The 27,988-nt window shown below is 38.8% G+C and overlaps 1 protein-coding gene across 2 annotated transcripts in view; it reads right to left on the bottom strand.

The window, feature by feature from the left end:
* Positions 1 to 2,248: 2,248 nt before the first annotated feature.
* The window catches only part of LOC117306366, a 56,810-nt gene continuing 31,070 nt past the window's right edge, over positions 2,249 to 27,988 (bottom strand). For both annotated transcript variants that reach the window (XM_033790969.1, XM_033790970.1), the window contains 20 exons: positions 24,874 to 25,269; positions 24,002 to 24,162; positions 22,747 to 22,860; positions 22,150 to 22,402; positions 20,725 to 20,874; positions 20,041 to 20,329; positions 18,557 to 19,101; positions 17,773 to 17,933; positions 15,724 to 15,872; positions 13,781 to 13,845; positions 13,041 to 13,201; positions 12,366 to 12,476; positions 10,529 to 10,667; positions 9,151 to 9,411; positions 8,522 to 8,810; positions 7,320 to 7,864; positions 5,836 to 6,196; positions 4,730 to 4,840; positions 3,630 to 4,004; positions 2,249 to 2,770 (listed from right to left, as the gene is read on the bottom strand). In XM_033790969.1, coding sequence (XP_033646860.1) covers positions 2,514 to 2,770; positions 3,630 to 4,004; positions 4,730 to 4,840; positions 5,836 to 6,196; positions 7,320 to 7,864; positions 8,522 to 8,810; positions 9,151 to 9,411; positions 10,529 to 10,667; positions 12,366 to 12,476; positions 13,041 to 13,201; positions 13,781 to 13,845; positions 15,724 to 15,872; positions 17,773 to 17,933; positions 18,557 to 19,101; positions 20,041 to 20,329; positions 20,725 to 20,874; positions 22,150 to 22,402; positions 22,747 to 22,860; positions 24,002 to 24,162; positions 24,874 to 25,269 — 4,893 coding nt within the window. In that variant the 3' untranslated portion in view covers positions 2,249 to 2,513. The remainder of the gene's footprint in view (positions 2,771 to 3,629; positions 4,005 to 4,729; positions 4,841 to 5,835; positions 6,197 to 7,319; positions 7,865 to 8,521; positions 8,811 to 9,150; positions 9,412 to 10,528; positions 10,668 to 12,365; positions 12,477 to 13,040; positions 13,202 to 13,780; positions 13,846 to 15,723; positions 15,873 to 17,772; positions 17,934 to 18,556; positions 19,102 to 20,040; positions 20,330 to 20,724; positions 20,875 to 22,149; positions 22,403 to 22,746; positions 22,861 to 24,001; positions 24,163 to 24,873; positions 25,270 to 27,988) is intronic.

The raw sequence follows: 27,988 nt of genomic DNA, 5'->3' as shown, positions 1-27,988 counted from the left end.
TCATCCTTCGGATTGGACGTAAAGCTGTTGGTCCCGTGTGTTGTGTAAAGCACATAAAATAACCGTGGGTTTGTCCCGGTGTTCCTGGTTTGATTAGCACCATATTGTGCCACAGCACCTTGTAAACCATTACATGGTGCTAGGTCTCATAATCCAAAACTTAGTCCCACATACCTTGCAGGAAAATACTGAATGAGAGCTTAGAAATAGCCGTATTAAGCGCCTAATAAAAGTTGTGTATTATTATCATTACGAGAGTTTAATGGCCCAATGATAAAGCAACTGGTCTTGGGCCTCTTAGTCTTTGGTCCATTGTAAATTTAGAGCCCTGAAAACCATGTTTAGACAAAACCAACTTTAATTTTAATCATCAATCTTTTTACAATGTGCCAACCAACTAAAAACTATAGCACCAAGCTTTTGGACAGAACAACGTTGATTCTATTTGGTTGTTACCACCTCATTTTGTAATTTTTTTTATTTTTTTTTTAAATACAGACACTAAGCGTCATGTAATTCTTGTTGTATAGAATATTCCTAGGAGTTCCTATTTAGTGTGTAATGAAATTTATTATTTTCAAATTAAAGGAACACGTTGCCTTGGATCGGACGAGTTGGTGTATTAAAAGCGTTTGTAACCGTTTGTTATAAAATGCATATGATTGGAAAGATGTTTTAAAAGTCAAAAATTTGACTCCCATAAATGGCCGACCATGTTAGTCGACGAGGTAAAAGGAAAACCGTGCAATTTCGAGGCATGTTTGTGTGAATCATTGTATTCTACTTTTACAACATCTTTCTAACTGTATGCATTTAAGAACAAACAGTGACAAATGCTTTGCAAAGATCAACTCGACCGATCCAAGGCAACGTCTTCCTTTAAAGTCACTGGACACTATTGGTAAATGTCAAAGACCAGTCTCCTCACTTGCTGTATCTCAACATATGCATAAAATAACAAACCTGTGAAAATTTGAGCTCAATCGGTCATTAATGTTGCAAGATAATAATGAAAGAAAAAACTAACTTGTCACACAAAGTTTTGTGCTTTCAGATGCTTGATTTTGAGATTTCAAATTCTAAATCTGAGGTCTCAAAATCAATTTCGTTGAAAATTACTTCTTTCTCGAAAACTATGTTACTTCAGAGGGAGCCGTTTCTCACAATGTTTTATACTATCAACAGCTCCCCATTCCTCATTACCAAGTAAGGTTTTATGCTGATAATTATTTTGAGTAACTACCAATAGTGTCCACTGCCTTAAAAGGGCAGTAGTAATGAGGAGAGGTTGATAGTATAAAACATTGTGAGAAACGGCTCCCTCTGAAGTAACATAGTTTTCGAGAAAGAAGTTATTTTCCACGAATTTGATTTCGAGACCTCAGGTTTAGAATTTGAGGTCTCGAAATCAAGCATCTGAAAGCACACAACTTCGTGTGACAAGGGTGTTTTTTTTCTTTAATTATTATCTCGCAACTTCGACGACCAATTGAGCTCAAATTTTCGCAGGTTTGTTATTTTATGCAAATGTTGAGATACACCAAGTCAGAAGACTGGTATTTGTCAATTACCAATAGTGTCCAGAGTCTTTAAGTAAAGTCTCCATAAAGCTTTAGCATCCATTTCATATAAGAAGTTTGATTGATGTATTGCATAGCTAACCATCTACATGTACATGTACATGTATGTTTCTATTTTTTTCTATACAAATTGTATGAAACTTATGGCCATTTAGTCCTAAAAAGAAGGTCTTAGAAATGCGTCCTTTTGTCCACATTGATACAATCTACATTATGGATTTTATAGTAAAAAGGCAAAATAACACTGATATAAAAAATTAAGATTATGAATTTAAGAGTAAAAACCAAGTGTCCAGTACTGGTAGTGATGGTATGAGGTATTGCATCATCACTTGAAGGGTCTTCGGGTACTTTTTGTAGGACACAAAACACAATATCCTCAGATTGACATTAAACTCACACAGTTTGAAAATAATGATGGTAGAAAGCTTCCCTTGAAATATTACTTGTTGAGGTGCTGTAGTCTTGAGAATTGAGTGCCAGTCACAAAAATAATTTTCGTCTCGTAGACGAAAAATATTTTAGCATGTTAGAAACATTTTTGTGACATTGTTTTACTCATTTCTCAAAAACTACAGCACCTCAGCAAGTAATATTTTCAGGGAAGCTTTCCACAATCATTATCTTCAAACTGAGCAAGTTTAATGGAAATCTGTGGACACTGTGTTTTGTGTAATACAAAAAATACCCAAATCCTGTAAGAGTAAAATTCAAGTGTCCAGCAGCCGATTTCACAAAACTTTACGCAACTGCGTAAGTCAACTTGTGCGACATTTATGGCGTTAGTTTACGCCATGGGCAACGTTTATGGCGTAAATATTCGCCATAAACGTTGCGCAAGTGGACTTACGCAGTTGCGTAAAGTTTTGTGAAATCGGCTGCAGTACTGGTAGTGATGGTATGAGTTATTGCATCATCACTTAATCATGTTAATTACATTGTCCCAAAGAGATCGGATAAAAGGTAGTCTGTATAATGACCTTTGATAATTCCATCTGCACTATCATGAGATGCCATCCAACAGCTAACTCTCTTCTTACGCACATCGTTGTTGCGAGATCCTCCCCGCACTTTGATATGGCGCCCTCGTATGACAAGTTCACCGCTCTGTCCATCGTGTGGTTGGCTGTTGTTGACACCAGGTACTCTGTCTGTGGTGGATACGTGCACTTTGGTATGCTGGAATTGGCCTTTATGGGAAAACAGAATTTATTAACATGTTATTAAATGTCACATAGATATAGGTTTTTCCAGCCAATTGCAACGAAAATCCATTCATTTTAACAACCGGGTTTTTCAATTTCTTTTGAAAATGAATGCTTGTTAAATCAGCATTTAACAGTCAAAAGGAGTAATTCAATTTCACTTGTCAAATCAGATCTTTCAATTTCATTATGTCCCAAGACTCATTCAATGTCATCAAAGCAGTAGCAAAAAAAGGTCAACCACTCACTTTTGTCAAGTTTAAATAGGTAGTAGAAATTCGACTAAAGCCTGGTTCATACTTCCTGTGAATGTGAATGCGAAGGCGAAGCGAATTTTGGTGATGCAAAAACTCGTAACGCGCTCCTTTTCCCTTTGTGACGCAATGAAATTCGAATCCAATAAGCATTCGCATGAAGCATGAACCAGGCTTAAAGAATGTCAAAGTGTAATCTAAAATGCCTATTTATGAAATCTGAATATCTTTTCAGAAATGGCAAGTACAATTTTAACCGATTTTGTTAAAATCTTTGCAAATAAAACCTGTTTTAAAAGATGTTATATTTGCATCGGGGATAAAGAATATTAATTTTGTTTTTTTTACCCATACACCGATGTGTGTTAGCACTGTATACTCAGTACTTTCCCGAGTCCTGTGAAAAAATATCACAGGCATGTTACTCGGGTGGGATTTGAACCCACGACCTTTGCAATTCTAAAGCAATGTCTTACCAACTAGACCCCAGAGATTGCCCGGTGGCTGGATGCAGTTCGAATCCTATGTTTAGCAGCGGGTACTGCAAACGATTTAATAGAACATGTGTCATTATTCAAAGTGTATCTTACCAATAAGTCCCTGTGCTCCATCCGAGAGTCCGCTCCCATCATTCATAAAGAATCCCATGAAGCTAGGTTTCTCTTTGTTAGAAGGCGGCATCTTGTGTCGAACAACAGTGAATCCGATACCCTCGCCTAAAGTCACCGTTGCCTGTCGACCATCTACAGCAATATGTAGTGGACCTAGTTGCAGTGTTGTCTTACGTCCCCATTGAATCCTATGATTAATGTTAACGGTGATTGTAGAAGGAGTAAACCACATCTCATAGACTCCTGTACTCTTTGGTGGGGAGTAGATGCCACCTATTTCACCGATGTATGTCCGCTCCTTTTGTTTGCTCTTCGGTGACGACTTGGCTATGATTTTACCGTTGATGAAAAGCCCTGAACAGAAACACATGACATGTATGGATAGTGGGTGAGTTTTTATCAAGGAACGTCACTTCATATTTTCCAAGAAAAAGGATGTGTGAGAGATAAAACAGTTTTCTTCCTATTTAAACCTTTTGTTTTTGCACACAAACTGTCCAAGAGATAAATGTCATGCCTGGCTGACTGAAATTTGTTTTGTGTCATATTACAGTTTGCTATCATGGAACAATATCTAAATTTAAAAATTCTTATTGCATTTTATTTTAACTGACCCTCTAATATCTAGAATGTCTACAAAATATAGGCCATCAGTTGTTTGACATCACCACTGATGGCACACTTACATAATAGATTAAGGTGCCAATTTAAAAAAAAAAAAAATCATTTGATGTATTTTTTTTCAATGAATATGTTTTGTGTCTATTTTTATGTTTTTTAAAGTGGATAGTATCAGATCAAACTAACCCTAAATGCTCTTTAGAGGGAGTCTTGGCTCTGAAAAGAGCTGGTGTGGTCTCGACGTTTCAGACAGTTTACTCTGCTCGTCTTTAGGAGAAAGCAGGAGAGCAGAGTGGTGTTTGAACGTCGAGATCACACCGGCTCTTTTCAGAGCCAACACTCCCTCAAAAGGGATACTATACTTCAGGATGCTATACTTGGTTGTACCCGCAAGTTTACTATTTATTTATAGTTTTTTTGCTATTTATGCAATATTTATATTTAGAAAGATGACATACCTCTTCTTTTATCTTTGACTAAGCTGAAGACGTCGTCAGCGTGTCCGTTGATGTCGAAGCACAGAGACACATTGCTCTTGGGTACATTGACTACAAAGTGAGGATCACCATCTGTAGGAAGAGGTTCACATCAATGCAGTGTTAGAGGTAACTTTTTTTCAGGCACTGAGTTAAGCCTGGTTTGCACTTCCTGTGAATGCGAATGCGAAGCACATTTGACGTCACATGGCTGTTTTCGGAGCGAATGTTTTGCAGGAGTTGAGCACAAGTCAACTGGTGTGAATTATTCATTGTGAATTTGCAACATAAACATTTGTATCGCATTCACATTTGCAGGAAGTATGAAGCGGGCTTTATACAACCTATCTGTATTACTTTTGTACATGATTCGGCTAGTGACCAAACTGCTGGCTCAGTCATATATTTGTAGTGGTTAAGAGCATTGACATTCTGGTGGTTAAGTCATCAGGGGTGTGGGTTCAAATCCCAGTCATCAACTTGTGTCCTTGAGCAAGATACATGTACATGTACTTTACTACAATTGCTTCTCTTCACCCAGGGGTATAATTGGGTACCTGCAGTGCATACAAATGAGATTGTGTATGAAAAAGCCTTTGGAGTGCCCTAGCAGCCTGGGGATGTATACTCGCCAAAGGGAGCTGAGAAAGATTACAGGAATGTGACTGCCCAATAACCAGGGCACTATTGTAAAGTGCATTGATACGGTTCTTGTAAAATGTGCTATATAAGAACTATAGTTAAATTATTTTTACCCTTGCTCATAATAATATTGTACCCGTAAAGAAGTATAATTAAACAAATATAACATTGTTTATTCCAGGTGAACAGTTTTGTATAAGTTCCCCTCAACATCGGAAGTTGACAAACCAGTTTAACATTGTTTATTCCGGGTGAACAGTTTTGTATAAGTTCCCCTCAACATCGGAAGTTGACAAACCAGTTTTCAAGGCGAACTAACTTCCAATACCTTGGGGTGGCTAATAACGAGTGTTCATTATCAAATCATGTTATATTTGTATACATCTTTCAGTAAGCTACATGTAGAGAACACAAGACATAAAGACTGTTTCCAGCACCACACATACCAACACCAGTAGAATCATCTCCTCCTCCGTTACCCACAGGCTTCTCAGGCGGAGTACTCGTTGGAAATGGACTCAACGCTAAACTCAGACTATCTCTGATTTCAGCTGGTAGCTGTCGATCCCATACCCTCATTGCTGCCGGTCCTCGTACCGATCCTAACTGCTCGCCTAGCGTCATCCTAGTGTAGGGATTAAGGTAAGCATACTGTAGGGCTGTATCTGTGATATCACGTTGGAGTCCTGGGGTTGGATTCACTGTTAGATCTCTCTTACGTTGAAGTGTTTGGATCATGACGTAGGCCCAGATACGCTCTATTAGGTCCCCAGGTATGGATGGACTCATAAGCACACTAGAAGAAATCTGATAAGGATAAATTGTTTCAGAATGTTTAATCTTTTCAATACTCCATGTTGCTAGAAATCCTTCGCTTTACACAGCTAAAGCATTACTTTGGTGCTTGCACAGTACAGTAAGCATTCATTCATTCAATAGTTTATTAAAAATCTATTCAATTCGCTGTCAACTGAGAGGGAGAAGTATACTGTACACTCTTATAGGGAGGAGAACAGTTACTTAAAATTGATTATTTAAATATCTGAGAAAAACATTACAATCATAATTTAAATGGTGTAAAAGCTATTACACTCAAAAACAGAGATGGTAAGCTGAGAATGGGGATCGAAAGCGCATGATAGACCGATCCATTAGGCTCCGCCCACAGCGCACGTGTGAGCAAGAACACGTGAGCCTCCCTCCGCACAACTCTGCCGCGCGCCAAGCATACGCCCACAAATGTTAGACCTTATTTTGTCTGACATTTGGTTGTGCAATGGGTTGTGATTGGTCAATACGCAATGGGGCGGAGCTTAAAGGCAGTGGACACTCTTAGTCCGGAAAAAAATCTTTCTTGGTGACGAGTAATGGGGAGAGGGTTGATGGCATAAAACATTGTGAGAAACAGCTCCCTCTGAAGTGCCATAGTTTTCAAGAAAAAACGTTTTCCACGAATTTGATTTCGAGACCTCAGATTTAGAACTTGAGGTCTCGAAATCAACCATCTAAACGCACACAACTTCGTGTGACAAGGGTTATTTTCTTTCATTTTTTTATCTTGCAACTTCGATGAACGATTGAGCTTCAATTTTCACTAGTTTGTTATTTTATGCATTTGTTGAGATATACCAACTGTGAAGGCTAGTCTTTGACAATTACCGATAGTGTCCACTGCCTTTTAATGGATCGGTCTATTCAGCAGTAAGCAAAGGAATGTTGGGCCAAAAATTGAACGGCCAATATATTGTCACTTTTCTTGAACTGATTTGAATTCAATAAACATCAATAAATGTATTGAAACTATGTTTGAAATCACTAAACTGAACTTGCAAATACCAATGTGTATTTGACATTCTGTGAATACAGGCAACATTCTGTTTACCCTTTCTTTAAAATTCCCAATTTTAGTAACTTTCCTTATAATACTCACAGCTGTATTGGTGTCGGTCGCCAGTGAGATTTCTTCACTTGCCGTCTTTCCATAAACAAACGACCGGAGAACATGACTTGAAAGTCGAGTCTCATCCAACTTGCCGACGACGACAATCTCCGACCCGTTGAAGTAGTTGGGGAAGAATCGTTCGCTGAGAGTGTTGGGTACCACGCCCTCTGAGTAATAGAACTGCACATCATATAGTAATGGTGTGGCCACCTCTTCATAGAAGCCTTCAAGAAGCATACTAGCATCAGCTCTCTCAGGTATCCGTCTAGCTACACCGTGATTGTTAAGAGCCAGACGATTCAAGAACTCAAAATCAGCATCTTCACCAAACGCCAGACAGAAGAGTGAGTAGTCCCCATTGATAGCATCCTCTACATTACGTTCTATTTCCTCAGTGTCCGTTTCTCCGTAGGTTGGTTCGCCGTCCGTTAGTACGATGATCATTGAGATGACTCTCTCTTCGCCTCTGAGTTTCTCTCCTTCTCGTCGCAGCATATTCACTCCCTCTAGAATTGCACGATTCAGGTTGGTGGCTAATATGAACATAAAGGGAAATCATACATATAAATAATACAAAGAATTGAAGAAAATACTTCAACTTCTATTTTCATCAGATCATTGAGTGTATTTATCCACATTCAGGGAGAGCCTTTGTAAAGGAATATACATGTAACTTCAAGATTGTCAGTATTTGAATGAGGTATACCGGGATACACCACCATGGTGATTCCCACCTTTGGTCGTTTCCATCCAGGGGCCTATATGATATTATAAATAAATGAAGGCCCGTGTGAGCAGAGCAAGGGTATGATGTAATCATGTGGTACTACATGTAATGTACCGGTACATTAGGTAAATTGACATTCCTCTGCAGTGTACTGTCAGGAACAGTAACAAAACAATTGTTGCACGCTGTATAAAATGGGCTCCATGGCTTTTGTATACCCTCTGGGGCAAATGGCACCCTCAGCTTCACCTCTGGTGCCATTTGCCCCCTCGGGTGTACAGAATTACCATGGATCCTGTCACAGCGCGCAACAATTGTGCAATGTCAATTTGGTCTGATATCTCTGCTTTGACCCTCTTGCCAGAGTGGAACTAGGTAAAGTTTTGCGGCCCTTTGCTGCCGCTAAGGGCATTCCGGTATGCTTTGGTCTCTTAAGGGTTAAATGCCTCGACTATATTCTTACCATCTACTTCTTGGAGATCATCTACATAGGTCTTGGCGTATTCAATATTAGCCTTTGAAGCTTCTACCATGCGATACCGATCCAGAAACTCTACTTGATTAGAGAAGGGTAAGATATTAAACTTATCCCCAATGGTGATCTCATCCAGGATGGTATTGAGTGCACCTTTAACCTGTGTCAGCTTGGTCCCTTCCATGGAACTACTGGTGTCGATCACAAAGATCACATGTTTACGAAGGACAGCAAGACCACTCGGAGAGAAAAACTGAACAAAGTAGTTATTCAGGACCTGCATAGAAGAAGAGATTCACAACTAGGTAAGTTGCTGGTGAGGTATCAATATATATTTGGTTTGCGGTATCACCAGGTGAATTTGGGAGACTTCTTACATATAGTTCCGAAAAGAACTGTTCTGCTTTTTAACTACTGCTTGTTAAGTGTCTTGCTTAAGGACACAAGTGTCACGGCTGGGATTCGAACCCACACTCTGCTGATCAGAAGCACTAGAGTTTGAATTTGGTGCTCTTAACCGCTCGGCCTCGACACTTCCACACGACATGATTATGTTTGGACATCTGTCTAAAAAAGAAGAAAATCTCCAAGTGTCACGGCTGGGGATAGCGTCTTACCTGAATATCTCCAGCATCAATTCCATGATTGACGTCGTACTCCACAACAAAGTCTCCCATAATACCATCCGGACTAAGCTGCCGTTGCTCTAGTGCAGTTGGCTGGTAGGCTAGTTGCCGTTTATGATCATTGATACGCTTCATAAGGTGTGGATACTGTGCAGGGTTGTTAGGTAGTGAACGATCCATCAGGAAGGCATTGGTTGCACGCACACCTTGAGGCTCTGTTATACTCACTGCGATATTCATGTCATCTACAATCTGTACAGTAGAGGATAAAATAAAACATTTTTTTATTTTTTGCAAGTCGCCAGACACACAAGGCCTGAAGGCCACTTCAAGGTGTGGGCTACAATTATCTTTTTCCAGAGGCCGTTGCCACTAAGGGCTGAAACAGGTTTTTTATTTGTTTTGATATTTTTTTATTTTTTGCAAGTCGCCAGACACACAAGGCCTGAAGGCCACTTTAAGGTGTGGGCTACAATTATCTTTATCCAGAGGCCATAGCCACCTACATGTGTACCCATAGGGCTGAAACAGGGTTACTCCCGTTCACAGTCCATATGGATGTAGGCTTGGGTATCATCAGTCCGAAGCCTGGCCGGTAGAGCAGGAAGCACTACCTCCCCAATTTTACGTAGCAAGTGTCACGACCGAGATTCGAACCCACACTCAGCTGATCAAACACAAGAGCTTGAATCCGGTGCCCTTAACTGCTCGGCCATGACACGCCACACATTACAGTAACAGTTCCACTTCATTCAAATAATAAATTTTCAAAAGATGATTTGTAAACAAAATAACTTTTCCATCAATATGCCATAAATATCTTCAACAGTTGACCTAAAGGGAACATTTACCTTTTTAGTTTGTTTAACCAATTGATGGTTTTAATCCTATATAAATATAGATAATATACAATAAAACTAACCTGGGAAAATTTCATTTCAAAAGGTGGTAGAGTTTTTTAGGTATCGTCGAAAAAATTAGGAACGGTTAAGTCCACACAGGAAGAATAATCCATAGTTGGAATATAAAATCTGAGAAACATATTTGACAGTAGCATTTCCCAGATTCACATTTTGAAGGGTAAAAACTGATATTCTTTTTCCATAACCACATTACTTTGAAGTGAAATGATTCTCATAATGCTGTATACTATCAACACTAATCAAAAGCTACTCTACTTCTAACCAAGTTAACTTTTTTGGCCATTACTTTTGAGAGTGATTATCAAAACATAGTTCCCTTACGTTTCAAACACACAAAAGAAACGCTTGGAAATTTTGCCATCTCTTCTTGAGAGCCTCTGTATTTTAACTTTCAAGTACAATATATATTTGTTTACAGTATTTATAAAAAACAATTCTAGACTTACCTGTCCAGGATAGAGACCAAGGTGTTGTTTAAACATGCCTCGTCGTCTTGGCAACAGGATTTGGTAAACTAGAGAAAAGTCTGCTGTATTAGCAGGCTTAAGATTGACGGACATTACAAACACTTTACTCTGTGGATCACTGTGGGAAATAAGGAAAATGCAATCAGTGTTAAATAAAAATAACAATATTTAGTTTGTAATAGCGCATTTTCACACCCAAAGGGTGTCCCAAAGTGCTTTAAATTATTACCCCTGGTCACTGGGCCTTAAATCATTCCTTAAACCATCTCAGCTCCCTGGTGGGGAGTATACAGTCTGTGCAACATTAATATGCACTACTTGGCTAAATCATTCACAAGAATCACAGGTACCCATTTACCCCTGGGTGGAGAGAAGCAATTATAGAAAGTGTCTTGCTCAGGAACACAAGTGTCACAACCAGGATTTGAACCCACAATCTGCTGAACAGAATCCACAGAGCATGAATTTGGTGCTCTGCTCTTATCCGCTCGGCCATGACACTCCATCATGCACTCTATCGTATTTGAGGTTCAATCAATCTCTTCTCGATCCGTCGCATATTGTATTGAAAACCCCTTACTAGGGTCTTCTATAACAGTCATTCGGGTTGGCACTGTGGTTTCTTTCCCTGCCGTTCACCTCTGTGGACCCTGGTTCGAATCCAACCTCAGACCGGAGCATTCAGGTTGGCTCTGTGGTTTCTTTCCCTGCCTTTCACCTCTGTGGACCTTGGTTCGAACCCCACCTCAGACCGAAGATTTCAGGTTGGCTCAGCAATTTCTTTCCCTGCCTTTCACCTCTGTGGACCCCGGTTCGAATCCCCCCTCCGACCTGGAGCCTTCAGTTTGGCTCTGTGGTTTCTTTCCCTACCTTTCACCTCTGTGGACCTTGGTTCGAATCCCCCTCCGACCTGGAGCCTTCAGGTTGGCTCTGTGGTTTCTTTCCCTACCTTTCACCTCTGTGGACCCTGGTTCGAATCCCACCTCAGACCGGAGCCTTCAGGTTGGCTCTGTGGTTTCTTTCCCTACCTTTCACCTCTGTGGACCCTGGTTCGAATCACACCTCAGACTGGAGCCTTCAGGTTGGCTCTGTGGTTTCTTTCCATGCCTTTCACTTCTGTGGACCTTGGTCAGAATCCCACCTCAAACTGGGGCCTTGCATGTGGATTGGGTTTTCAGTCTCAACCTGATTGTGACTGTTTTAACCCATTGGGGTTTTCCCCTCGCATCTAAAACTGAACATTTCTTCTTGTTTCCTAATCCCTCATCCCGTTATTGGCGCTAATTGTACTGTTGGATGTGTAATCAAATAAATTGGATACATATAAAAGGATATTCATAGGTTATCGACCTGTCTTTGAAGAGTACATCATGAGTAGAGAGTCATGCTTGTGGATAGGTCCTTTGTGTCTGTGGAGAGCTCTGTTGTGTTTGTGAGTAGTGCCAACGTGTTCACAAACTATAGAGGGCCCTCTCCACAAACAAGACACTCTACTCACAAACACAGCGAAAATGTCTACAATTACGCTGCTGACCTCACAAACATGACACAATCTCCACGTGATAACAGACAAGTGTCCTTTATAGAACACCATACATTTCCTTTTCAAAATTAACACGCAACCCTTCCCGCTTCCAATGATCATCAAATCAAAAGGATCTCAAACTTGAGCAACTTTTTCAAACAATTTACAAAATTACAAAAAAACACAAAACTTCAAAACCGAAAATAGTTTGGTTCTTCATGTTCATAGTGATTAGATTCTAAATGATTGTCAGTTGAGTATAAATTATAGTGAATTGAAACATCATCTTACAGTTCTGTAATGAAGGCACCACCCTGTGAGATTTCTAAGTTGCCACGATGTAATGTGATATTCTGGCTCTTCTCGTCTGCTACACCGTAGTATGTCTTACCATCTACAGTCCTTTGGAAAACAAAATCAACAGTTCAATTTCCTTTAATATGTTTGTAACAGATAACAACATGGAAAACGTATACTTCCACAGCTTCTTTAAGGCACTAGACACCTTTGGTCCTTGTCAAAGACCAGTGTTCTCACTTGGTGTATTCATATGCATAAAATAAGAACCCTAAGAAAATTTGGACTCAACTGGTCATTGAATTTGCAAGAAAATAATCACAGAACAACCACCCTTTTTGCACAATTATTTGTGTGCTTTAGGCCTAAAGTATGTTTTTTTATTTGAGTGGGAAATTACTTCTTTCTCAAACACTACATTACTTCAGAGGGAGGTGTTTCTCATGTCTGTACTATCAACAGCTCTCCATTGCTTGTTATACGAAAAAAAAATGTTTTAAGTAATTACTTATAGTGTCCAGTGCCTTAAAAACAAATAATTTTCCTACAATACTGGTTTTTTTTAATGTTACTTTGCCTGTTATAAGTTTCACATCAAGTTATTCCCGTGTGATCATTTGTTGTTTTGGAAAACATGATGTTGAACTTGATTATTGAGAATATACATACAAAGTAAAGTTAGTGATGTAAGCTGGTAGTGGAATCTTCTGTCTAAATACAGCCCAACCAGCTTGGCTTCCAGTATTCTCCAATGTAGAACTGATGGTGGTCGTAGCAAATCTCAGTACAATGTCAGAGTCCATGTTTAAACTCTTTATTTCAATGCCATCCTGTAACACAAAAAATGTTGGTCAGGATTTCATAAGTATCACATTGTTTGAATAAACTACAACTATTCTGAAACAACTTTACTGGCTCCCTATCTCTCAACGAATCCCTTTCAAGCTGATGTTCATTGTCCACTAAGTACTTTATAACAGCAAGGCTCCCCACTATATCTCAGAACTACTTAAAGTTTACACTCCATCAAGTTTCCTCATTCATGTCATTGAACCCAAGTCTTGACACTCAAGGGGTGACAGGTCTTTTTTTCAGCTGCCTCATGCATCTGGAACTCGCTGCTCATTAGAGCTTGTCTCTGTACCACAAATATCACAGGGTTTCAAGGACTAATTAGGTTATACTTGTTTTGTTTCGTTTTGTTTTTGGTTCCTCTATGCATTGAACACCCAGCAGGGCAGATATGTTTATTATTTGAAAGCAATTAATTGTGGCTTAGTTTACTTTATCACATTTCACACTTACTACATGGAATAGGCTGTAAAGGTTAGAAATAGCATGTTGCGTATAAAATGTGATAAACAAGTCATCATTATCTATAAACAATGTACAATTTGTAATCTACGTACAGAACTTGTTGTTGCTACACTGAAGATGTCTGGACTGGAATCCACTCCTGGTATGCTTGGCTTCCCTGAAAACCAATGTAAGGACATTTCTGTGTTTGAATTCATGTTTTAAAAGAACAATTTGTAAAAAGAGTAATAATGTCGGGACATTTTTCTTGGACGACTGCTGTTTTAGACAATGCAACTCAAAGAGTGGCTGTGTACAATCCATGGCCTTTGTGGCAGGCAAGAAACTTAAGTCATTTGGGAAAGTTTTACATTTTGTATAAAAGTTTCCACATACAGTCAAGAGTTACACAAATAATAATAGTTGCTTCTTATACAATGCTCAAATCCGTCACTTAAAATGGGGCTCCAACAACCTTTCCCTGCAAGGTGTGGATCTACATTTTAGAAATATAACACCTTTATCCTTTATTGCACCATGTAATGGTTACAAAGTGCTGAAATATAACACCTTTATCCTTTATTGCACCATGTAATGGTTACAAAGTGCTGAAATATAACACCTTTATCCTTTATTGCACCATGTAATGGTTACAAGGTGCTGAAGCACAATATGCTGCCAATCAGAACACCCCGGGGTGAACCCCTTTTTTACGAATGCACTGGGTTCTTTTACACCATTATCGTGCATACAGGAAGTCCAAGCTTGATCTGTGTTTTTTGTATCAACATTTGGTGTCACAATTAAGCCCGGTGGTTACATGCAAGTGTGGATAAGCCCAGTTCAATTAAGCCCGGTGGTTACATGCAAGTGTGGATAAGCCCAGTTCAATTAAGCCCGGTGGTTACATGCAAGTGTGGATAAGCCCAGTTCAATTAAGCCCGGTGGTTACATGCACGTGTGGATAAGCCCAGTTCAATTAAGCCCGGTGGTTACATGCAAGTGTGGATAAGCCCAGTTCATACATGTATGTCCTTCCTGCGACCGGAATGTGATACAAATTTTTACGTCACAAATTTGTAAATAATAATTCTCAACAGTTGAACCTTGTTCAACTCCTGCCAAACATTCGCTGCCAAAAAATTTGCTTTGCACTCGCAGGAAGTACATGTATGAACCGGGCTTATCATAGTCTATATAGATTGTGAAGTGACGTTAATAACGATCCACTATAAGCTATAAGCAGTAGTTCCAGCCGATTCTATACCTTCTGCCCAGGTAGTAGTTAAAAAGCAAGACGGTTCTTTTCAGAACTGAGAAGTCTCCCAAACAATCCGATAAATTTACTCCGCAGTAGTACTACATAGTAGAATATATAGCAAGACAGTTCTGTAAAGAACATTATATAACTGACATACAGATCCTTGTCATTTGATTGGTGGAACTTACTTCATGTGACATTCACTGTTACTCCCATCCGCACTGGCGATCAAAAAGACCTATTCGCCCATGGGGAATAGCATTTCCCATTCAACAGTTAGGATCATCCTTGTTCCCAATGTTTTTGAGCAGTACAGCGCCGCCGCGCCGCTGCTAAAACAAAGGAGCACCTGTGCAAAAGGTTGTGATCCGATTTGTGCATTGTTGCCGCTACCGCGGCACTATATGATTTTTGGTTGTCAGTAATTTGTGTGATTTTTCATAATGTTATACTTTTAAAATACATCAAATGACAAGGATCTATATGTATACATGTATGTCAGTTATATAAAACAAATATTGAGTGGCTTTAATTCGTGGAATGGAAGGAATATTATTGGTCGGTAAAATTTTGACTGTTCCATTTCACTGGGCTTCGCCTCGTGAAATGGAACAGTCCAAATTTTACCTTGCAATAATATTCCTCTCATTCCACTCTGAGCCACTCAATATTTGTATAATATCTACCTGGCAAGTAGATACACACATGGTCTTACCGCAAACCAAATAAATATTGATACCTCACCATGTAATGCCTCAAATCCTACATGAATACTATATAGATTGATTGTTTTACCTGGTAGATCTTGGAGCAGGCTGCGGAGTATATCCATATTAGTACCAGTGTGTAGAATAGTTGGTGGAGACAAGCTATCATCTATTACAGGTAGGTTATTAATCGGATCAGTCAGTAACATTGGGGTTAGTGGAGTCACAAAGCCATAACTAGAAATAGGAAAAATCAATTTAAGTTATGAATACAAAATGTACTAGTGATGATTGAATCTATTTGAATAAAAGACTTGTCGAATTCAAGGATTTGGGTACTTTTTGTAACACAAAACACAATGTCCACAGATTTACATTAAACTTGCACCCTATGAAGATAATGATAGTAGAAAGCGTACATGTACCTTAAAGTATTAGTTGCTTATGCTACTCTCACACTAGGGAGAATATGCTAGCAAATGTGCTTACCAACGGAAACATTGAACAGTCGCTCAAACTTCGCAATGTTCGCCACAAATTCACTACGTTCACAAGTCATTCTCCACCTCCTTACGAAGATTGGTCTCTTTATGCTGCTCTCACACGGCGAATATGCTAGCGAATATGCTATTGGAAGGACATATTTGACAATCGCTCAAACTTCGCAGCATCCGCAGTGTCTTCGCAAGCGTTGGTAACAAATTCGGAAAGTTCACAAATTATTCCCCACCTTCTTACGCCGATCGCTCAATTTACAAACCGGTTTGTTAATTTCAGCAAATGTTGCGAAGACGGTCATTCGGCGTGACTTTCGTAAGCATTGGCAAGCGTTGGTACGCATTCGTAATATACGCGTGAGATATTGGTAAGGAGAGGGCAGACCGAGGACGATCGAGGCGGGAGACCGAGATGACAATATTCACTATCCAACCGCCATTTTGGACGAATTCCACGCGCAGTTCAAATATTCATGTTCGCAAGAACATTTGCCATTCCTGAGAGCAGCAATACGAAGCGCTTCGAACGTTGTGAAGACGGTAATTCGCCATCGATTTGCGTAAGCAATTGGTAAGCCATTGGTACTGTTGGTAAAGCGTGCGTATTATGCGTAAGATATTAGTAAGGAGGGGTTTAGGGACGACCGAGAACATATTCACTATCAAATCGCAACTTTTGGGCGAAATCATCGCGAATTTCAAACATTCATATTCGCAAGATATTCGCCCCAGTGTGAGAGTAGCATTAGGTGCTGTAGTGTTTGAGAAATGAGTAAAACAATGTCATGAAAATACGTTTTTACATGCTAAAAAAAGTTTTGTCTAATGATCACTGAGATGAAAATTATGTTCATGACATTGTTTTACTAATTTCTCAAAAAACTACAACACCTCAGCAAGTAATATTTTCAGGGAAGCTTTCTACTATCATTATCTTCAAACTGTAAGATTAGTGTAAATCTGTGGACATTGTGTTCTTTTCCTACAAAAAGTACATAGACCCTTTAAAACATGTGTTTTGTTGTCTCAGGTCTTTGTTAGACATTTGCCTTTGTTTGGTCTGGTCTGTATGTATTAACTCTCTTTGTTTACATTGTATTTATGTTTATTGAGGAATTTGGAAATGAAAGTTATTGAAATTGATTTAAACAGAATGTACATAATAGTTCCATTTCTGTGAGGTCCCAAAGTACTTAAAAACCAGTTCGCTTCAGTATTAAAAATGTGGGATCATTTTCAGTCAAGAAGCCATTTTATTGTTAGCCATTAATAATTTGTCTTGTCAATGAAACTCTGTTTGGACACCCATATAAATAAGTTTTCTCATCAACAATTCCAGATTTCAATGGCTCCTACGTTTTTTATGGTTGCGTGTTTTTGAAGCATAATCAGACCATTGGAAAGCCATAATGTAACAGCCGTTATCATCAATTAAGTTTTTAATAAAAAATATCAACGTATTAATGTTTGACTCAGAACATGAATGTTTCTTTTTACCAAACAATTACTTTGCAGACAACTTTGGGTCAATAAATCCAAATTACCAGGAGGTTCAGAATGGATTTATCAAATCCATGTAAATACCTATAAATGTTCAAAGTAGACACTTGGCATACATGACATAATAACAACATAATTACCTTGTAGCAAGAAGAGCAATTCTATCGGCCAGGGCACGACGAGCGGCAGGATTGTCAGTTATTGCATATTGGTTGATAAGATCTTGAATAGTCTTCATGGCCCAAATATGTTCGGTAACTTTAGGCACTGTGTGCTGTTGTGTGAGCTCTGGGGTTGCTATCTGTAAAGGTGCATGAAAGTCATTGACAAATATAGATTCATAGGAAAATTTATAGATGGATTGCACACAGCACTATTGACTGCCATAGTTGACGATTAACATTTGATGAGAATTATGCCCTGCGCACAACTCAGCCAATGATGAGAGTCCTTCACAGGTGTCATTTTATCAAAGATGATGGTTAATGAGGTCATGTGCCGTTCATCTATTCAAGATATAGGCCTAGAGTAACTTAAAGGCAGTGGACACTATTGGTAATTACTCAAAATAATTATAAGCATAAAACCTTACTTGATACCGAGTAATGGGGAGAGGTTGAAAGTGTAAAACATTGTGAGAAATTGCTCCCTCTGAAGTGATGTACATAAAGTTTTCGAGAAAGAAGTAATTTTCCACGAATTTGATTTCGAAATCAAGCATCTGAAAGCACACAACTTCGTGAGACATGGGTGTTTTTTTCTTTCATAGTTATCTCGCAACTTCAACAACCAATTGAGCTCAAATTTTCAAAGGTTTGTTGTATTATACATATGTTGAGATACAATAAGTGAGAAGACTGGTCTTTGACAATTTTCAAAGGTGTACAGTGCCTTTCAGACTTCTGTCCTAGAATAAGAGCTTACCCTGATATCTTTTCTTGTGTTTCGATACAGCTCCCCTGTGGCTGTCTGGCCATGCACACTGCCTTCCAATGTATAGGTTGAAGGATTCTCATAGAGCTTCCCAGCTACCGAAACCTCTGATCCATCAAAGTAGTATGGGAACCTCCACAGAGTCAAGTCATCAGGATTAGACACGCCAGACTCATAAACCATCTCCACATCAAAGATCACCGGACGAGATACCTCAAAGTAGAATCGTTGAAGCTGTTGACTAGCATCGGCTGTCTCATGAATTTTACGGGTGTAGCCTCTATTCTGAAGACCAAGTTGAACGAGTAGATCAAAGGAGACATTCCTGCCGAAGCCAAGGGCGAACAGCGCATGCTTCCCATTGATTGCCGTGTTGACAGTGCGGATGAGTTCGTCTGGATCCCTGACTCCAATTGTCGGTTGTCCATCAGTCAATACATACATCATAGAGAGAATGTTTTGGTCTTCACCAAGGGATCCAGACTTCAGGTCCAGTAGATTGTCAGCTTGGAGGATAGCTTCACACAGGTTAGTTTCTTGGAAAAAAAAGTGTATTATGATCAATACTAAGGTTACAATAAAATAAAATAATACGTGTAATTGATTGAGTGGCACTTGACACCTTTGCTAATTGTCAAAGACCAGTCTTCTCACTTTGTGTCTCAACATGTGCAACAAACCTGTGAAAATTTGGACTTGTTTGGTCATCAAAGTTGCAAGAGAATAATGAATGAAAAAAAAACCTTGTGTGCTTTCAGATGCCTAATAAAAGGCTTCAGGCCTAAATCTTTTACTGTGAAATCACCTCTTTGTAAAAGATTACCTCAGGGAGCCCTGTCTCGCAATGTTTTATAATAATAACAATAATAATAATACCCAGTTTTTATATAGCGCTTTTCACTCCCGAAGCGAGGCGTCTCAAAGCGCCTCCAACATTATTACCCCTGGTCACTTGGCCTTAATTCATTCCTTAAACCATCTCAGCTCCCTGGGAAGTATACAGCCTGTGCAACAAATATGCGCTACTCGGCTAAATCAATCACAAGAACAATCTGTGCCCTCACAGGTACCTATTTTACCCCTGGGTGGAGAGAAGCAATAATGGGGGTACGAGTGTCACAACCAGGATTCGAACCCAAACTCAGCTGAATAGAAACACCGGAGCTTGAGTTCGGTGCTCTTATCCGCTCAGCCGCGACACCCTACTATCAACAGCTCTCCTATGCTCCTAAACTCAGCTGAATAGAAACACCGGAGCTTGAGTTCGGTGCTCTTATCCGCTCAGCCACGACACCCTACTATCAACAGCTCTCCTATGCTCCTAACCAAGTCAACATTTTTGTGCTAACAATTATTTTCAGTAATTACCAATAGTGTCCTGTGCCTTTATCTATTCCAGAAGCTCAAGTTCTATGTATTTTATATAAACAACTATCAATGAGTAGCAACGACTCTTGATGAGAGTTGACAATTACCTCCTTGATCAATCAATCCATCTATGAATATCTTTGCATCATCAATGTTCCTGCTTGTGGCTTGCACCAGGGCGTTCGGCCTCCAGTATTGCACATTGTCAGAGAAGACCAGAATGTTAAACCGATCCTTTGGTCCGAGATCATCAATAATGATCTTCAGAGCTTCTTTGACTTGACGCAATTTAGTGCCAGCCATTGAGCCGCTGACGTCAATGACAAACACGACGTGCTTAGCAGCATGTTGGAGGGTAGTTGGTGAGAAGAAGTGCACAAAGTAACCATCCTGAACCTAGTGTCAAAAACATGCACAACAAAACAAACACTTGAGTTTACAAAAAATAACATGATAATGGTTGAATATCTGTCTGAAAAAGAAGGAAATCTCTAATGAGTATATGTGATTTGAGGCATTGCATGGTGAGGTATCAATATATATTTGGTTTGCGGTAACACCATGTGTGTATCCACTTGCCAGGTAGATTATGTTCTTTAAGGAACTGTCTTGCTATATATTCTACTACCACTCAAGTGGTAGTCCAGGCCGATTTTCTACCTTCCGCCCAGGTATTAGTTAAAAATCAAGGACTACTACTTTAGCTTATAGAGGATCGTTTTTAACTGCACTATCAGGGAGTGAGTTCTTAATTGGTCTATGTATATATTAAGAGTTGTAGAGAATGTTACCTCAGTGTAGCTTCCCTCTCTAGTATGCATGACATCATATTCCAATACAATATCACCTGCTACCCCTTTGGTTGTGTACTGAAGCTGCTCATCAGGAGTGGGACTAAACTGCATATGTGCTCGATAGTCACTGCTGCGTCGGATTGAGTTCTACAAGTACACATAACGAATGGAGAGAATAATAATAACAATAATAATAATAATAATAATAGTAAGTTTTTATATAGCGCTATTCACGCCGGAATAGGCGTCCCAAAGGGCGTCACATTATTACCCGTGGTCACTGGGCCTGAAATAATTTCTAAAACCATCTCAGCTCCCTTGGGAGTATACAGCCTCGTGCAACAAATTCGCTACTCAGCTAGAAATCAATCACAAGAAACATCTCTGCCCATGCAGGTACCCTTTTACCCCTGTGTGTAGAGAAGCTTATAGTTAAGTGCCATGCTCAAGGACACAAGTGTCACGTCCGGGAAATCGAGCCCACACTCTGCTGATCAGAAACACCAGAGCTTTAACCCGGCGCTCTTAACCGCTAGGCCATGACACCCCACGAGAAGAAAAAATAAAATAACGACTGAGCTCACAAGTGGGCAATCCTCTATATTCTACTCAAACAATATTTTACGTGCCCCCAATTTAATCTTTCTTCTGTTCCACACAGGAAGGTCAACCAGATGGGGTGAGGGTATGAATAAGGTTTCTGTTGCACATGGTTCAGGTTCAGTTAAGATGAAGGTGGGTCAGATTCAAGTTCAGGTTTTAAAATCAGTTTTAGAGCCAGTATCAGAATCAAGATTAGTTTTAGGCTTTTGACCATCTTACCAAATGTGTCCATCACATGCCTTTAAAGGGTCTATGTACTTTTTCTTAACACAAAACACAATGTCCACAGATTTACATTAAACTTACACAGTTTGAAGATTATGGTAGTAGAAAGCTTCCCTTGAAATTTTACTTACTGAGGTGCCTTAGTTTAATATTCTTTATCCTGATGCAAATTACATCTACATGTTGCGGTACGCGCTACCAAAACATAGGATTCAAACTGCCTCTAGCTACCAGGCAACCTCGGTAGTCTAGTTGGTAAGACACTGCTCTAGAATTGCAAGGGTCGTGAGTTTGAATCCCACCCTAGTTATATGCCTGTGATATTTTTTTCACAGGACTCAGGAAAGTACTGCTAACACACATCGGTGTATGGGTAAAAACTAAAATTAATATTCTTTATCCCTGATGCAAATTTTACTCATTTCTCAAAAACTACAGAACCTCAGTTAGTAATATTTGAAGGGAAGCTTTCCACTATCGTTATCTTGTAAGTTTATCCCTGTAAGTTTGATGTAAGTATGTGGACATTTTGAAAAAGTACCCAAATCCTTTAAATCCAAACTGAAAAATCTCAACAGTAAGTGAGAAAATTACCTCTAAATCTTCTCCATCGCTTTCCGATGTTCTTGGATAATAGTTGAGAGCCATTTGAGCAATTCCTTGTGGCTCAGTAATGTAGATATCCATAACAAGATTGTCAACAACCTGTCCGGGCCAGAGATTTACACGATGCTCAAAGACTCCACGACGTCTCTCTAAAAGCTCATCATAAGTCAGGTCAAAGGTCACAGTAGATTCTGGAGCCACTCCAAGCACTCGCATTGTAAATGTATCTTTGGTTGGATCCCTTTAAATTTGGATAGTGAAGGAAGGGAATGGTTATTAGAACTGATGAGAAGTGGTGAGCGGTATAGAGTGATCAGAGCCGACTCTAGCCGTAGTCACATCAGGTTCCCAGTGCAACTAGGTTACTGAATGTTTTCTGTGGGTCTGCAACTTTTTACTGTTGTTATTTGTTGTTGTGTAGTCTAAACTCGGTTTTAGCATATAAGTGTTCTTTTGTAATTTTAATGTTTTTAGACTCGCAGACCAATGTGAAATTCATTGTATATGTATATAGTGAACTACAAATTTTATGTTTTTTGTGTTGTGCAAAAAGTACTCCAACTCAATTCGTTAAATAGTATTTACCGTTTAGTCACAAGTGCAATTGGTCTGCCATTGGTGCTTGAAGCAAAGGCAAGTTGCCAGTCTGGGTTGCGGATATCTGCTACTTTGCCTGTATATGTCTTCCCATTCAACTCTCTAAATAGCAAACAATGTGAAGATAATCAAAATCATTAGTTCAGATGTACAATGTATAAGAAAACACAAATTACAAGATTTGATGGTCAATTTGTGATTTAAATCAAATTCCTGAAACATCTGACGTCCAGTCTCCTTCATTAGATATGAAATAAGTCAATGAATGGAATTTATTCCAAAAGCTCAAATTGTCCGTATTTTATAAATACAAATGTTCATCAGTAGCAAAAACAATTGATAAGAGTTGCCAATTACCTCCTTGACCAATCAAGCCATCTCAAAAGTTTATACTTGTTATAATTTACTTATGTAGTGATCTTGATAAACTTTAAGATTACAAACTTGTTTCAAAAGTATCATTCAAGGTTTACAGTCGGCTCTGGTTATAAAGAGCACTGTTAAGAAGAGGCTCTGTTTGAAAATAGTACATTCCATAGAGCTCTATATATTGACTAGAGTGCTAACACCCCGTTATACAAGCACTAAGGTTTTGAAGCCGTGTGGGCGCATCCATGTTTATGTACAAACCAATACAAAAGCTTGAAATTTTGTACGGCAATTGTACGGCTATTTGCATGCGTGATAGTGCGTTTTGTTTTTTTATGTGCCATCGAAGCAAAAAATGCAGCAAATGTGAATGCGCAATCTGCTGATCAGCGTACAAACTGCGAGCATCATGTGCGTCATGTTTAAAAGGTGTTTTTTTTTTTCTTTTTTAGTACGGCAATCAAGTCGAAGTTACGGTTTTCGTAGCGCGGCTGTACGCGAGCTGGTACGTAAGCACACACGGCGAATGTAAAAAAAATGTAAAATGGCCGTTTAAAACTGCCAGGGTCGATGCCGTGTGATAAAGGGCAACGACCCTGCAAGGTTTTAAACGGCCGTTTAAGAACGAGTCACTACTCTTTTATTCCCATTCATGAATCCGTTTTTGGTTGAAAGGCGTAATAAAGTAAGAAACTCTGTCAAACTATCCAATTCTGACGTGCTTGAAACGTCCTGCACCAAGACTAGCGCGTAGTGTCCGAAAACAACCGGTTATAAACAGAGCCCCAGCTGGTCATTATCAACCGTTTAAACACAAAACTATAGCGAAACTGTCTGAGGTATTTATGAATGAAAAATTAATTGTTGTACATACACAGAAAATGCTGAGATAAATGCTCCAGGTGGGATTTGCAGAGTAAATGGAATATCTTGTCGATCTTCTGCTTTGTTGGTGACCTGACCATTCACCGTCGTCCTTGCATATCGGTCAGTTATTATAGACTCAATGTGGAGTTGTTGTAGATCTATCATCACCTGTTGAATAGCCCAGGTAAAAGCTTGGTTTTATCTCAAGTTTCCATTTGTTGTCCCTTGTGTTTTGTTTTAGGGGGTTAGAATGGTGGAGGAATAGAGGTTTCAATTGATCATGCTCAAGAAGAGGTGAACTTATCTTGGCCGCTTCAGATAGCTTGAGCCTTGATCTTAATGATGTATGCGAGAAAAAACAAGATAATGGCAAAGTACAGAATACAGTGAATTGAAAGAACATGAAGCCAAGTAAGTCTTGTCATTTTGAAATTTCTAAAAATTCTACCTTGTAGAAATGTTACAATGCTTCCCTTTACTTTTATCTATAAGCACAATACAATTTTCTTTAGAATAAGTTTACTAGACAAGCTACATGTCATGTACAACTTGTGACTATTATCCTGCTTATTTTAACTTAGCAAACAAATTTTAGGCTGTAATTTTTGCTTAGCAGCTCTATTAAATTGGGCCCAGGTAACGATTGTGTATAAACTGCTGAAATTGGGACCTCCTGCCCCCTTTCAATGTTGGTTCCAATTGGCGCTCTTCTTCTGCATTACAGTCAACATTGAGTAGGGGGACGAGGGGCGGGGGAGAAGGTGTTTATTGTCAATGGGAAGTGGACAGGGATTGGTTTTATATAACATTAGGAATGAGTGGCCCAAGCATTTTGGCCGGGATTGTAGGTTTGAGGCTAATACAGAATAGATTACATACGTTGTCGTTCTTGTCCTTGGTGTTGCGGTCAGTGCAAACACTGCCACCAATTCCAAATGTACTTTCACTCTGTCCACGTTGACCATACACAGACCCACTGATACCCCATTGTAGTCCTGGTGGAATGGTGACAGCACCCTGAATGTCATCACCAGCTCCACCATTACTACTACCACCTAAAGTCGGCGGAGAGTCAACGAATGTCATGGACATCAAAGGAGTCAACAGATTGTATTTCTCTGACAACTCCAGGGATTTGTCTATGATCGGTCCTTGCTCAAAAGGGTCGGCTACTGTGTACTGGTTGAAGAGCTGTGCTAAGCTGATAAATGCTGCTGTACGCTCAGCAAAGTCATCAGGAACATACTCTGAATTGCTCAGAATTGGTGGTTTTGTCTGTGAATAATAACAAAAACAAGGTGTTAATGTTAAAGCACATGGTGATTTACATAATGTTAAAACACATGGTGATTTACATAATGTTAAAACACATGGTGATTTACATAATGTTAAAACACATGGTGATTTACATAATGTTAAAACACATGGTGATTTACATAATGTTAAAACACATGGTGATTTACATAATGTTAAAACACATGGTGATTTACATAATGTTAAAACACATGGTGATTTACATAATGTTAAAACACATGGTGATTTACATAATGTTAAAACACATGGTGATTTACATAATGTTAAAACACATGGTGATTTACATAATGTTAAAGCACATGGTGATTTACATAATGTTAAAACACATGGTGATTTACATAATGTTAAAACACATGGTGATTTACATAATGTTAAAACACATGGTGATTTACATAATGTTAAAACACATGGTGATTTACATAATGTTAAAACACATGGTGATTTACATAATGTTAAAACACATGGTGATTTACATAATGTTAAAACACATGGTGATTTACATAATGTTAAAACACATGGTGATTTACATAATGTTAAAACACATGGTGATTTACATAATGTTGAAACACATGGTGATTTACATAATGTTGAAACACATGGTGATTTACATAATGTTAAAACACATGGTGATTTACATAATGTTAAAACACATGGTGATTTACATAATGTTAAAACACATGGTGATTTACATAATGTTAAAACACATGGTGATTTACATAATGTTAAAACACATGGTGATTTACATAATGTTGAAACACATGGTGATTTACATAATGTTGAAACACATGGTGATTTACATAATGTTAAAACACATGGTGATTTACATAATGTTAAAACACATGGTGATTTACATAATGTTAAAACACATGGTGATTTACATAATGTTGAAACACATGGTGATTTACATAATGTTGAAACACATGGTGATTTACATAATGTTAAAACACATGGTGATTTACATAATGTTGAAACACATGGTGATTTACATAATGTTAAAACACATGGTGATTTACATAATGTTAAAACACATGGTGATTTACATAATGTTAAAACACATGGTGATTTACATAATGTTAAAACACATGGTGATTTACATAATGTTAAAACACATGGTGATTTACATAATTTGCAAAAGCGTTCTTCCCTTTTCTATGTGCAACTACTCAATCAGTTTTTAAAGAAGCGTGCGTTTCCCGTGCGGTGCATTTCCCGTGCGGTGCCATTCAGACATAAATTTACAGTAATACTACAGCAGTGGGGTTTCCCTGCAACCAAGCTCCAATAGCGTTGAAGTAGAAGCCCTTTGCTTGTCAGGACAAGCAATGGCCTTCTATTCACTCTACAATTGAAAACATTATGCATTCATTAGCGGCAATAAAGCACCACAAAGCAACAAAGTTTTTCAGCAAATGAAAAATACTACCACAGCAGTATCAATCTGCAATAAAATAAGGGAGTAGAAAGGTAGTGGCGAGTTCTTAAATGGCCTTTTAAAACAAACCGAAGGAGAGGGCTTCTATTGCACTGCAACGGTTTTTAAACTGCCGTTTAAGAACGAGTCACTACTCTTTTATTACCATTCATAAATGCTATTTTGGTAAAAATGCATCATAAAGTAGGAAACTCTTTAAAAACTTAAAAACTTATCTGCTTCCGAAGTCCTTGAGCTAGCTTTGTACATGAGGTGCATTTTTATGAGACAGTTTTCGGATATTTATTTGTGCGCTTAGCAAGATCAATCACCCCTGGGAACAAGGTTGTGGGCTAACCTGCACAATGCTATCTGAAAACAATTGGTTATAAACAGCTCCAGCTTGTCATTATCAGCCGTTTAAACACCCCCCTTCTGACACGCTCTCCACCAATAGGAATCTCGAAACTGTCTGGGGTATTTATGAATGCAATCATATACTGGACGTCATTTAAAGACTAGATCAGATGATTCCTTGATGAAAGTGTTGATTCCTTAAGCCGATTCTGGATCAATGGAAGGGATTACTGTAGCACTGGATGTTCAGGATCCATTACATCGATTATGTGTACAGATGATCGATAGTGTTCCAATAGTGATGGATCAATCAACTAATTACTGGTGACATAAGATCACTGATATTGATTACTGTAGCATTAGATAACACTTTTGATCATTGTTGTAATATTGGATCAATGATAATATGTACAATGGATCAATTACTTGAAAATTTGAAAATTTATTACCCTGATCAAGCATTCTGATTCAAGACACTGGACACTATTGGTAATTGTCAAAGACCAGTCTTCTCACTTGGTGTATCTCAACATATGCATGAAATACCAAACATGTGAAAATTTGAGCTCAATTGGTCGTTGAAGTTGCGAGATAATAATGAAAGAAAAAACACCCTTGTCACACGAAGTTGTGTGCTTTCAGATGCTTGATTTCGAGACCTCAAAACCTAATTCTGAGGTCTCAAAATCAAATTCGTGGACAATTACTTCTTTCTCAAAAACCACGTTACTTCAGAGGGAGCAGTTTCTGACAATGTTTTATACTATCAACCTCTCCCCATTACTCATTATCAAGTGAAGTTTTATGCTAATAATTATTTTAAGTAATTATAGTGTGCACTGCCTTTACTCTGTGGTCAGGTCATTGTAATATAAATTATTCCAACTGCCTCCCACGTGCACTTGTCTAAAC

The sequence above is a fragment of the Asterias rubens genome, unplaced genomic scaffold (genome assembly GCF_902459465.1).
Source record: "Asterias rubens unplaced genomic scaffold, eAstRub1.3, whole genome shotgun sequence".
In the NCBI taxonomy this organism is placed as follows: domain Eukaryota; kingdom Metazoa; phylum Echinodermata; class Asteroidea; order Forcipulatida; family Asteriidae; genus Asterias; species Asterias rubens.
Note: the sequence above shows the minus strand (reverse complement) of the source record. Positions and strands in the feature narration are given on the sequence as shown.